The sequence below is a fragment of the Strongylocentrotus purpuratus genome, unplaced genomic scaffold, assembly GCF_000002235.5.
Source record: "Strongylocentrotus purpuratus isolate Spur 01 unplaced genomic scaffold, Spur_5.0 spur5_scaffold_3, whole genome shotgun sequence".
In the NCBI taxonomy this organism is placed as follows: domain Eukaryota; kingdom Metazoa; phylum Echinodermata; class Echinoidea; order Camarodonta; family Strongylocentrotidae; genus Strongylocentrotus; species Strongylocentrotus purpuratus.
The window spans coordinates 19,615,250-19,628,196 of NW_022145609.1; the positions used below are offsets into that span (position 1 = coordinate 19,615,250).

Here is a 12,947-nt window from a genome sequence, read left to right on the forward strand (position 1 = left end):
AGAAAGAACTCAAGAGAACATGAAAACACAGGCACTGAAAATGGGACATTGTCTACTTGTGCAAATCATGCCCAACGAAAATCGTATTTTATTAAGGAAAATCGTACTGTCGTATTTGCTTCTAAAAATCGTACTAAATACGACTAAATCGTACTGGTTGGCAGGTCTGCTTCAGGTGCTATGCCGGGCTATATTTAAGTATTTTTTAAATTAATAATAATAATCATTACTTTGAATGTTTCCAAGCATTGAATTTTGATAAAATTACCTAATCAAAATTTCATCTTTGCAATAATGAAAATAAAGTTAGTTTTTAAAATCTTCACACAACTACATGTACTTTAAACAAAAAATATTGTTCTTACTATCTTTCTTAATCTGGAATAATTAAAAAACTCTGGAATGATAAATTCTAGTAAGTTATTCAAAATATTCTCACAAATATACGTAGAAAAGGAAAATAAAGTAAAACCCCCTTGCTCATCTCCTCCAAGAACTTGCAATTGAATTTGAGACTCATTGACAACTTTAAAAATGCCTATAAAATGTCTAAAACTTTTGATTTGTGACCAATCCAATATTATTCAAGTGCATTAAATGCAATTAAATAGACCACGCATGGGTCAGCGATAAACATATTTAAAAAATTGACGAGTAAGAAAGCAGTTATGTGTGCACAATTCATTTCAAAAATGTATAAATGTGCAATTCCCTGAAAGTTACTAATAACATACCGGCATAGGCAACAACTTCATCATCAATACCTTCAAAAGGAAATACATAAAAACAACAAGAAACTGTGGTCATTTATCAGTACCAATATTGCCTGTGTTTAAACTACATATAGATCTATGCATGTACATGTACATTGTTTTATTTCATGCTTTGAATGAATGTAAAATTGGGGGCAATTAACTATCATGCGAACAAAATAGAAAGAAGAACATATATCCCTTTCCACATCTCATGAAAGTACTTGCAATCAAATTTGTAGCTTAAGTATTTGAAGGCACAAACTAGAATTTTCATTTTCTCTCAGAGTAGTATCAAAATGAAGTCTCAAAATCTAAAAAGTACACTGTATACGTCACTTTAAACAGCTTAAGAATACAAATGTTAAATTATCAAGATTATTTTAACATAGATATTGGTCTTATTCTCTTTCTTAAAGATGAAGTTGAGTTCTGGTCATGCGATTGCATTGTGAAAGAAACAGTGTGGAATCGACCATAAAAGGTTGATCATCTAGCATATAAGAATTTGTGTGTATTGCAAGGTTCTGGAATCATCAAAATGATAAGAAATTTGGCCAAGTCTTGGTAAAGTTACAAACACTGTACACAGAAAGATGTATATGGGACTACGCGAACACGTGGCGTAAAAATCCTACCCCAGAGTTTTACGATGTTACATGACATATTTAGAATATGAAGGCATTTGAAGAGCCATGCTTTTTAGGGAACATGTCTTATCTGATGTTCTTCCACACTTGCATAATAGGAATGATAAGCACTCACAAATTATTTTTCACCTCTTCCCAGAACTCAACCTTCTCTTTAATTTGGAATGAATGCCAAACTCTGGGATGATTGATTCTCATATGTAATTCTAAATATTCCCACAAATGCAGGTAGAAAAAAAATTGAACTCCCTCCTCTATCTCCTGCAGGAACTCGCAATTAAATTTGAGGCTCATTGACAACTTTACAAATATCTCTTGATTAGTCATAAACTTTTTGATTGCGACCAATCCAATCTTATTTAAGTGCATCAAATGCAATTTAAGAGACCACGCATTGGTCAGCGATAAAAATTAAAGAAAATTTGACGAGTAAAAAAGCAGTTATGTGTGCACAGTTCATATTAAACATTTAAAAATGTGCAATTCCCTAAAAGTTATTTTTAACATACCAGCATAGTCAACAGCTTTATCATCAATACCTTCAAAAGGAAAGCAACAAGAAAATGTGGTAATTTTTCTGTACCAATATTGCCTGTGTTTAAACTGCATGTAGATCTACAGTATATATATATATATATATATATATATACATGTATATATACTGTACATGTACGTTGTTTTATTTCATGCTTTGAATGAATGTAAAATCTGGGGCAATTAACTATCATGCGAACAAATTAGAAAGAAGAACATACAGTATATCTCTTTCCACATCTCATGAAAGTACTAGCAATCAAATTTGTAGCTTAAGTAAGGCACAAACTAGAAATCATTTTCATTTTCTCTCAGAGTAGTATCAAAATGAACTCTCAAAATCTATAAAGTACACTGTCTACATGTACGTGTACCGGTACGTAAGTTTAAAAAGCTTACAAATTTAATTATCAGAATTATCAAGATTTTTTGAACAAAAAATGTGGTTCTTACTCTCTTTCTTAAAGATAAACTTTAGTACTGGTAATGCGATTGCATTGTGAAAAAAAGGTGTGGAAAGGATCAGAAACAGTTGATCATGTAGCATGTAAGTATTGGTGTGCACTGCAAGGTTCTAGAGTCATCAAAATCATAATAAATTTGACCGAGTCTTGGTAAAGTAACACGCACTGTACACAGAAAGCTATATATAGGACAACACGCATGGTGTCCGGGCTAGTACTACCTTGATTTCCTTGTCTTTCTATGCTCATTACTCCGCCAGTATACATTTTCTTCCAAAATTGTTGGCACATGACATTTATTTGTAAACTTGAACATTCGGTGTAAGTTTCGTTTGATTCTGTGAGAATTCATTTTCTTTTTTTTACCAGAACTCAAGTAAATGCCGAATTTGAGCAAGTACATGTGTAATTTGAAATATTCCCACTAATAAAGGTAGATTTTTTTTAAACCCCCTCCTCTATCTCCTGCCGGAACTTGCAATTAAATTTGAGGCTCATTGACAACTTTACAAACGTCTCTTGACCGGTCTAAAACTTTTTAATTGTGACCAATCCAATCTTATTTAAGTGCATTAAATGTAATTTAAGAGTCAGCGATAAAAATAAAATAAAATTTGAAGAGTAAAAAAGTAGTTATGTGTGCACAGTTCGTATTAAAATTTTTAAAATGTGCAATTCCCTAAAAGTTACTTTTAACATACCAGCATAGTCAACAGCTTTATCATCAATACCTTCAAAAGGAAATACATAAAAGCAACAAGAAAATTTGGTAATATATTCTTTAACCAAATTGCCTGTGTTCAAACTACAAGTAGATAAATGTGTATCAAGCACATTGTGTTTATTTCTGACTTTGAATGAGTTTAAAATTGGGGGCAGTTAACAATCATGCAACAAAATTAGAAAGAAAAAAATCCATCTCTTTCTACATCTCATGAAAATACTAGTAATCAAATTTGAAACTAGAAGTTGTTTTAATTTTTTCACAGTGTAGTTTCAAAATGAAGTCTTGAATTCTTAAAAGTACACTAAATACGTCATTTTAAACAGCTTATACAATGAAAATACTTATATTAAATTATCAAGATTATTTTAACATAATATATTAGTCTTATTCTCTTTCTTAATTTGGAATGAATGCAAAACTCTGGGATGATTGATTCTAATATGTAATTCTAAATATTCCCACAAATGTAGGTAGAAAAAAAAAGTGAACTCCCTCCTCTATCTCCTGCAGGAACTTGCAATCAAATTTGAAGCTCATTGACAACTTTAAAAATGTCTCTTGAACGGTCCTACACTCTTTAATTGTGACCAATCCAATCTTATTTAAGTGCATTAAATTAAATTTAAGAGACCGTGCAAGGGCCAGTGATAAAAATCAAAGAAAATTTGACAAGTCAAAAAGCAGTAATGGTGCACGATTTCATATTTTAAGAAAAATGTGCATTTTCCAAAAGTTGCTAATAACATACCAGCATAGGCATCATATTCATGTACATCATCTACATGAATAGACTGACCACCTTCAAAGAAAAAACACAGGAAAGTAACAAGAAAATATAATGATAATACCTGTGTCTTACCACCCCCTGTGTTACTAATGATCTACCGGATCGTGTTACAAAGTTAATTTGTACCCATTTGATTGTATTTTAGTTAAGTAATCTTCGAGAGCTGTATGTAAAGTGCATTGAGTAGTTTTAATTGACTATGCGCTATATAAAGTGAGTTTATTATTCTGCCAGTGTCTACTGACTATCTGTATCCTATAAATCCATGGCTTCTCATTCGAATAATACCCTACTTACTGTATAACAAAAGTAAACTGAAGTTTTTAATTGTTTACGACTATCACAGAGATTGGATTTATTGTAAGGGCACTTGAAGAGGATGGAAAGCAGAATTAATAAATGTTGGTAAAGCGCTTCTTACAAGTACTGAAGTGGTCTCTATCTTTATACATGCGGAATACACGAAGATGAGCATATGGTGTATAAACTGAACGCGTGTTACACTAGTTATGAAACATAATGAAACAAGTCTGCGGTGTGGAGATGAATGATAAGCAAATGAGAACTCTGCATGGCTGCGTTGATGTCTGCTTCCCTCAAATAAAATATAGCAGGATTTCCAAGGTCTGTTTCATGGCAGTTACAAGTTCACTTCAATTCAGTTCAATTTTATTTCATTCAGTTGAAAAAATCAATCAGATATACATGTATGACATAAAATACACATGAAAAACATATTGGACAAGAACATAAAAATAAACTGAATAGGCTGCAAGCTGAAAGGAAACATAATCCAAGTTATATGAAGGTTGACCCTTTTTTATGTTGCATGTTTTATTTACAAGAAACATGAAACTTTGATGGCAATTCACCCATGTATTCTCTAATTTTGTGATCTACAATGTAGGTCTAAACAAAAAACCACACACACCAATATTGGAATCTATAACATCTCTTTTGGACAACCATTTTCCTTGCAACTATTAAATCATTAAAATGTGGATTCTAAATGACTTTAAAAGCAAAAATAAAAAGGAGTTGTCTATACAATAATGTCATAATGAAGATGTGAATCCTGAATGCTGATTTTTACATGAACAAAAGCAGTTGTATAATTAAGATGTTTGAGTTTTGAGGGATGAACATGATTGTAGTTATAGCAAATCCTGAGGATAAATAGTGTTTGTCATGGTTACCTGAGTGCCGCCTCCTAGTGGGCGTGTCTCGGTTGTTGTCGTGACAGGGGACGAGAAGGCAGCAGAGTAAACCGTCTTTCTTCAGCTGGTAGTGATCCACCATCTACAGAATGAGGGGGTTGGAGAAAGACATGGGTGATGAGATTGGGTTATTAGCTTTAAAAGTAAAGTAGTGAAGGCCTAAAGAATCTTGCTTTGACAGGGAACACTGTGGGAAGGAGGAGTAGGGGAATAAGGCAGATACTTTGGATCAACAGTCTGCAGAAATTGTTAGAAGAGAGAGGAGTGACAGAACTGGGAGTGGTGCTAATAGAGAAGGCTAGGAGCCGAGGGTTGTGGAACAGCATGATCACCAAAGTCAATCGATATGACACTTAAAGAGAGAGAGAGAGAGAGAGAGAGAGAGTAGCGGGCATACACGTGATGTCTCATGTATCTAAATAATAAAAGCACTTCTGATGATTTTGTATTCATAATTGATACCGTAGCAATAACTTGTCTAGCGGCAGGTTTTTCTCTTCTCTATCATCCTTCCCCCCCCCCCTCCACTGTGATGCGGGACATCATGAAGAAAAAAAACATTAGTGAATTTTAAATAATCATTGTGCGATGCAGGAAACTTTCGCTATTTAAGTTAGAACATTTGTGTTGTGCTTCATTTTATTACTGCATAAATCTGTTGCATGAAACTCCCATACATGCCAACATTTGAAAATCAGAAATCTGTACAAATTATGCTATTTTCAAAAAAAAGAGGAACAATCCTAACTCTCCTATTCAATACTACAGACAAATTTGTACAGGAAGAGGAACACCTGCATTAAAATGATAATTATCTTCTCCCAAAAAGAGGAATGTTCCTCTTTAATCTGAACAGTTGGCATGTATGAACTCCTCACAAATAATGCCACCGGTTCTTGGAAAAGACAGTTTCAGGTGTTAATAAAAAAAGGAAGAAAAAAAGAAGTACAAAGACGACTTCAAGTGAAAACCACAAACACAAAAAAAGATAGAGAAAAGAAAAGAGAAGTACGAATGGGGAGACACAAAAATTAACTTAACACAGAAAGGTCAGGCATAAATGGAGCAGGACAAGATTAATTACTTGAGAAGGAAAAGGAAAAGAGGCATTAAGAGAGATGTCAGACTAGTAGAAAGAGAAGACTTCTAAGAAAAATGACAGTGACTTGATGTCTTCATTAGAAGACATAAACAAACATTGAGATATCTTTTTCAGGGTTTCGTCAAAATGAAAGAGAAGATGAAACGAGACAAGAGACAAAAGAAACACTCAAATGTCAAGTACAACTGCTCCAGGACAAGATCAATTACTAAAAAAAAATTGGAAAGGAAAAGAGATGTCCAGAAACAAGACAACAACAAATGGGAGGGGATCCTTCAAAATGCAACGGAACAACGACTTGATGTCTTCGTCTGCAAGATGGAATTTGGAAAGTGACACTGCGCTATCTCTTACGCTAGCTCGTCGGCATTCTAAATGTGTCTATTAAAACCCCTTCCCCTCCAGTGCTGCAGGGAGAGATATCTAGGAAACCCTGCACCCAACATCTTCCTAACCAGAGCCGCAAATTTCCGAGTCCAGGTCCCCCTGGTAATATCAACAGGAAATATTAATTTGGGGCAGCCAGGCTAGACAGAGGGCGGATGTACAAACGAGTGCGGCCCACTAGACTCTCACCCGGGACTCGGCCTCCCCGGTTGCTCCCTCCCTCGGTTGTCCAAAGTCATATGTGTATAAATATGCAAAGTAAACAGCGCAGCACTGAATGAGGGTGGATAGGGGGAACGGAAGAGTGACATAGCACAGTGGAAGAGAGTTTGGAATGTATGCTCTTCCTGATACAGTGAAACCTGTCTATAAAGACCACCCAAGGGAGAAAAGAAAAATGGTCTTTATAGGGAGGTGGTCTTTATTTACAGGTTCCTTCAGTACATGTTTCAATGAGAAACCATTTTCAAGGGAAACAAAAAATGTGGTCTTTGTAGACAGGTGGTCTTTCTATACAGTTGGTCAATATTTAGTAGCAGGTTTGACTGTATTTATTCCTTAACATTTAGTTTTGTAGCTATTTTAGACTAATACTAATTAACTAGTACTAGAAACAGAGGATATCAATTTTGGATAAGAAAGAAGGACCCAGTACTAGTCCCAAGTCCTATCCATGAGACTCAGTATTACATTGTAGGTCAATGCCATAACTACGGTATCGAACCACAGATCTTCACATTTCAACATCCAATCCCAACCACTGAGCTACAGTATATATACTGTATGTAGGCCTATGCACCTTCATGTGAATAAGATTAATAGCTATAAACATTGAAGTTGAAGTACAGTTTCCGCAAAACCCAGGTCAGCCCAGTATGATTGGTTATCACCTTCCTCATCTCCCTGTACAGGTTTTCAAATTTGGCTTCTAAAATATTCCCAAGGTGACCCTCTAAATTGGGCCAACCATTTACCACTCGCCTATAAAATAATAGTACATGTACACTGTGGGTGTTTTTGTTTCAATATCACTGCGGAGAGGGTCTTAAGAGTATGTAAGAATATATTTTTTCAATTGCTCTACTATTTGAGGACATTCTACATTATAATAAATCAAAGCAATTATATTCTAGTCACTTATCACATTTTTCCAACTTTTTCCAGCATGAACCTTATCTTTCATTTAAGTGTTTATCATACAATACTTGATGGAGGTAATTTGTGAAGTGTAGAAATGTAACCACTTTAAAACTTCTTTCTTTCAAACCAAAGACAGCGTCGTAAGAGGATGTAGGATTATTTGTTATCTTCAATTGCTCTACTACTTGAAGACAATCTACATCATGATGAATTAAAGCAATTATATTCTAGCCATTTATCATATTTTTTCCACTTTTTCCCTGCATGAATCTCATCTTTCATCAGTGTTTATCATGCCATACTGGTAATTCAGAGAAGTAAACAATTTTAAACTTTTAAACATATTTGTGGCTTACACCCAGTAAATAAGATCGATTGAACGATCTGTAATTTACTTGGTGTAAGCCACAAATATGTTTAAATAATTGAAATTTCTCCCAAGCATTACATTTATAAAACTTTTAGACTTTACATTTCCGATGGGTCTAGCACAAGGCTAGTCTCAGGCTCAGACATCATCAATACAGGTACAAGAACTTGGTGAATTCTTAACATGTAGTAGCTCACTGAAAATCATATCATTTTCACACAGACTGTAGCCGACATGCTTGGATGCAAATTTTCTTGGGCTTTTGAGCTTCGTTAGGCCTGTCGTTATCAGCTCGAATTTGCCTAATAACCCGCTGTTTTCAGTCTCGGGATATTATCCCGAAGCTTGAAGTTGCGTCCTCACCAGACCGATACGCTCATCACAAACTAGCTCGGACGGGCGCAAATTAGCCTGCTATTTCCCAAATTTTGGAAACAAGGCCAAGATTTCTTGGGATATTGTATTGACTAAATATCCGGTAATTGCAACTGCGGGCTGATGAGGTTGCAAATAAGCTGGATAATTTGGCGACCGGGACAGTTAAAATAGCTGGTTATTTGGCAAACTCGAGCTGATGATGACAGGCCTAACAGGATGACTTCACAGACCAGCTGCTTACCTGAATAAGGCTATCAAACTTTGGCCCTTCCTTGATAGAAAGTTGGCCGGTGCAATCCTTGTCTATCTTGTAATGGTAGACAAAGTTATTGTAGCACAGCGACAGAGCAAAACTTCCTTCTTCTGTCCTTTCTCGAACTCTGGTTTAATAGAGAAAAGGGTGAAAATTAAGTTACAATGTACCACTTCTTAGTCTTCTAATTCTTCTTCTTCTTCTTCTTCAGTTGCAGTACAGGCCACCGTCAGGTGTATTGTCGGACTGTTGAGGTGCAGTGCAGATGTACATGTACAATGTCTGATTCTCCTCAAAATAAATAAAAAGGCCCATGGACTAGATTTTGAAAGGGAGGTCTTTATAAACTTACATTCACAACTATATGACTAATGCGTAGACTTATGTGGGAATTCTATTTAAATGTCTAGAGCATTTTGACTCTTCAAAATTTACCTCATAGATAAGTGAATTGATCATCTAAAGACAAAACAGTTGCGTGTGGAAATAATTGATGATTCGAATTATAACTGTAAAACCAAAGAATTTCACGGGCATACAACTTTCACTAATTCTGCATTAAGAGTCATGCAGTATTAAAGGAGACACGGTGGCTCAGTGGTAGAGGAGTGGTCTCCTAACCAGGAGGTCCTAGGTCCAAAACCCAAGTCGAAGCGATAGTGCCCTTTGGTAAGGCATTGATCCTCATTACCAAGTTCCTCAGAGAGATGTTTAAAGACATCAGTCCCCTGGTTGCTAACTTACTGTAAAAGCATACAAATGCTTTCTCAGCAGTCGGGTAGAACAAACTAAATAGCACACTCCAAACGGCTACAGCCAAATAATTGTAATTCATGAAAGCTTCTTACCACATAAATACAGTTGTTTTTATTCTCATCAGGTTTTATCAAACTACATGTACATAGCGCTTAGAGACTTCGGTGGTAAGCGTTTAATAAGCACCGTTTTTTTTTATCATTCTTATTCAACTACATTTCAATAAAGGTTTTTGATTTTAAAGTACACAAACATGCGTTCACATAATGGTTCAAACTCACAAGAATTTTCCTTCCTGTAGACCGGCAGAGACGATCCTCTGCTCTGCCTCCTCCCTCGAGAGCTTGTGATGGAACCAGGGTTTGTCTTGATGCATGATCTTCTTCAGGGCTCGTTCCAGCTGCGGACGCTGAGTGGAGTGGAGTGCCTTGGTGATCACCTCAGGCTGAATGGGGGGGGGGGGGGGAAGAAAAAAGGAGACAAATTAAATTCAATGTCCATCTAGATTCGCACAGGTTATGATCACCTACTTGTAGGAGAGGGAGGGAGGGGGGGGGGGGTTTGAAAGAGGCCTTGTTAAAATAGCAATTTTGGGGGCTAGTTAGTAGTTTCGGGGAGACCTTTGCTCTCGCCCCCCCCCCCCCCCAAAAAAAAAAAAAAAAAAAAAAAAAATTGTATTAATAATAATAAATAAATACATTGAATAATTAATAAAAATTAAAATCAATAATAACATTACCAAAAAAATCTAATCTAAAGATTCTTTTTCTTTTTTCTTTATCAGCGATAAACTGACAGTTCAAGAGATTTAGGTGTAATTATAGGTGAATTGGTTTACTTTCCCAAGAATATTTTTTTGTCATTTGCGTATCTACTTTGTTATTTATTATGTTGTTTATATTTTCAAATTTGTCATGATTGTAAAGCGCATAGAGAAATTTTCAATTTATTATGCGCTTCTCTATATTCTCTATTATTATTTATTGTTTCATTAATAATGCAAATAGGCTTTCAATTTGTATGCCTGATGAAAAATGAAATTAACTTCTTAACTGTTAAAAGTTTGTTTCCATGTGATGTGGCCTTAATGGAACACATGCAATTATTAAACTGTACAAGAGCATGTTTAGGTAATGTACAGTGTATGTGTGTAGATAGGGATTCAATCCATTTGTTTTCATTTTGATATGGCTTTAATGTATACACCAGTAATGTATTTTGAAAATGCATCAGTACTGACTCAGAGAGAGACATAGTGACAGAAGGAGAGATAGAGCGAGAAATACAGAGAGATGGAGAGTGACAGAGAGAGAGATAGAGCGAGAAATACATAGAGATGGAGAAGGAGAGAGAGAGAGAATTAGAGAGTAGGAGAGTGACAGAGAGAAAGATAGAAGGAGAGATAAAGAGAGAAATACAGAGTGTGGGAGAGAGAGAGAGAGAGAGAGAAAGAGAGAGACAGAGAAAGAGAGAGACAGAGAAAGAGAGAGAGAGAGAGACAGAGACAGACAGAGAGGAGAGAGGTACATGTATGCAACATACCTTTTTTATCATAACTTTCTATTTCATTGTGCAGAAACATTCCATTAATAACACTCAATACAACATATCCAATGTCTACATGTATCTGCAGCATAAACCACACTGACCATGCAAGATCATTAATTATAACAACACCTTTTTGTTATCAGGGAAGAACATGCCCGTCTTCCTCAAAACAGACTAGATAGAAATTAATGACCTCCTCAGCCACTTCCTGGCCGTTCCACAACGCTCCTAACGAACTAATTGTCCTGATTATGGAGCGATTAAAGCGCCAAGCTATTTACAGAATAAGTGAGACGTGATTAACGCCTTTTCTAACTGTCCACTTGGTACAGAATAAATCATGTGCAGGCATCAGTCGGAACATGCAGCGTGGGAAAGAACGAAATCATGTTTTGGAAATAAACTGATGTTAAGGTATCACAAATTGTGTTTAAATGAGCCTCGGTGATACAGATAATTTTACTTGTTTATGTTCTCTTTGTACTTTTACAATTTATAATAATAATAATAATAGCGGGTTTCTTATAGCGCTCATGTCTGTCAAACTTGACTCTCAAAACCCACCAAAATCATTACGCGGCTTCAGCATGGCTGCCAATTATGGCACTCTAGAATTTCAAGGAATCAATTCTTGCCAGGTACCCATTTTCCTCACCTGGGTTGAGTGTGGCAAATGTAGATAAATGTCTTGCCAAAGGACATTAGTGTCGGGGCAGGACTTAAACTGCGAACCATGTGATCCACAGTCTGGCAACGTATTCACTAAACCCAACACTTCTCTATTGATTTGGCAAATACAATTTTATTTCTAAATATCTGGTCTTCAATTAAACATTTAAATACAGTAAAGAAAAAAAATATCCATGTACTGTATGTCCAGTGTATGTACATTTTTTTTTTTTGTCTTTACACTCACATATATGTACAATGCACAAATTTACTCTTCTACTTTTAACATATATTGGTACAGGCAGAGTAAATTTAGTTTAGGCACATGTACAATTTGCTCATGCATTAAATGTTTCGGTTTTGTTTGTTTCTTCAGTGTTAAAAAACGAGCAGACTTAGAATTACAGTGTGTACATATTAAATGTAAATTAAAAGTAACACTGTATTGTTTAAAAAGGAAATCTAGTCAAGATTTTTTTAAAAACACTGATCGCCTGGTTTCACAATCAAATGGAGATGCCAAGCTCCCCACCCATTTTGGGTGTTGACACAAAATGTTGACTCTGCTCTTGATCAAAAGTCAAAAGCATTCCACAATATATAGTTTACAAAAAAATGCATTAAAGCATTGGAAAATTCCTTTAGATTCTTAGTGGTAAAGTAAATAAAACTATGTACTTGCCCTTCTCCATTTAAATCAACTTCAATATTGTAAGTATGAAAATATTCTATGTGTCAGAATTTATATGATGCAGATTCTTATTTGCTCTAATTATTTTCCACAGATAAAGGAAAACAATACATGAAACAATGAATAATGGCTTATCCACCTTTTCTTTGTCAGAAAAGGCCATTTTCGTAATGTAAACAATTTTTATTGGGGTAAAGCACCTCGATACAAATTATTTCATTTTCATTCACCTGCTACAAACAAATGTATCTCAAATTGCATACATTAGTTGTTGCTAGGTAGGACAAACATTATGGCTTGTCCTACCTAGCAACATATGCATTCTGACGATTGAGATACAATTATCTGTATCACGTGAATGAAATAATTGTATAGAGGCATTTGTGTATAAGTTTGATTACATTTCGAAAATAACCGATTAAAATCTAATAAATATATTAAAGACGTCACCACTGATGCCCACAGTCCTTTACAACTCCAGAGCCCTGTGGCAGAAAAATGTGTACGAATAAACTAAGCGTG

At 35.3% G+C, this 12,947-nt stretch overlaps 1 protein-coding gene across 8 annotated transcripts in view; it reads right to left on the reverse strand.

The window, feature by feature from the left end:
- LOC589201 (tyrosine-protein kinase SYK) overlaps window positions 1-12,947 on the reverse strand; it is a 55,327-nt gene that overhangs the window by 18,255 nt on the left and 24,125 nt on the right. For 5 of the 8 annotated variants that reach the window (XM_030995969.1, XM_030995968.1, XM_030995972.1 and 2 more), the window contains exons 3-5: window positions 9,799-9,962; window positions 8,750-8,888; window positions 5,111-5,213 (exon numbers count right to left, since the gene is read on the reverse strand). In XM_030995969.1, the coding sequence (XP_030851829.1) occupies window positions 5,111-5,213; window positions 8,750-8,888; window positions 9,799-9,962 (406 nt within the window). Of the gene's footprint in view, window positions 1-734; window positions 765-1,911; window positions 1,942-3,101; window positions 3,132-3,875; window positions 3,927-5,110; window positions 5,214-8,749; window positions 8,889-9,798; window positions 9,963-12,947 lie in introns of all 8 variants that reach the window. The other 3 variants (XM_030995967.1, XM_030995965.1, XM_030995966.1) reach the window with 1 other exon arrangement.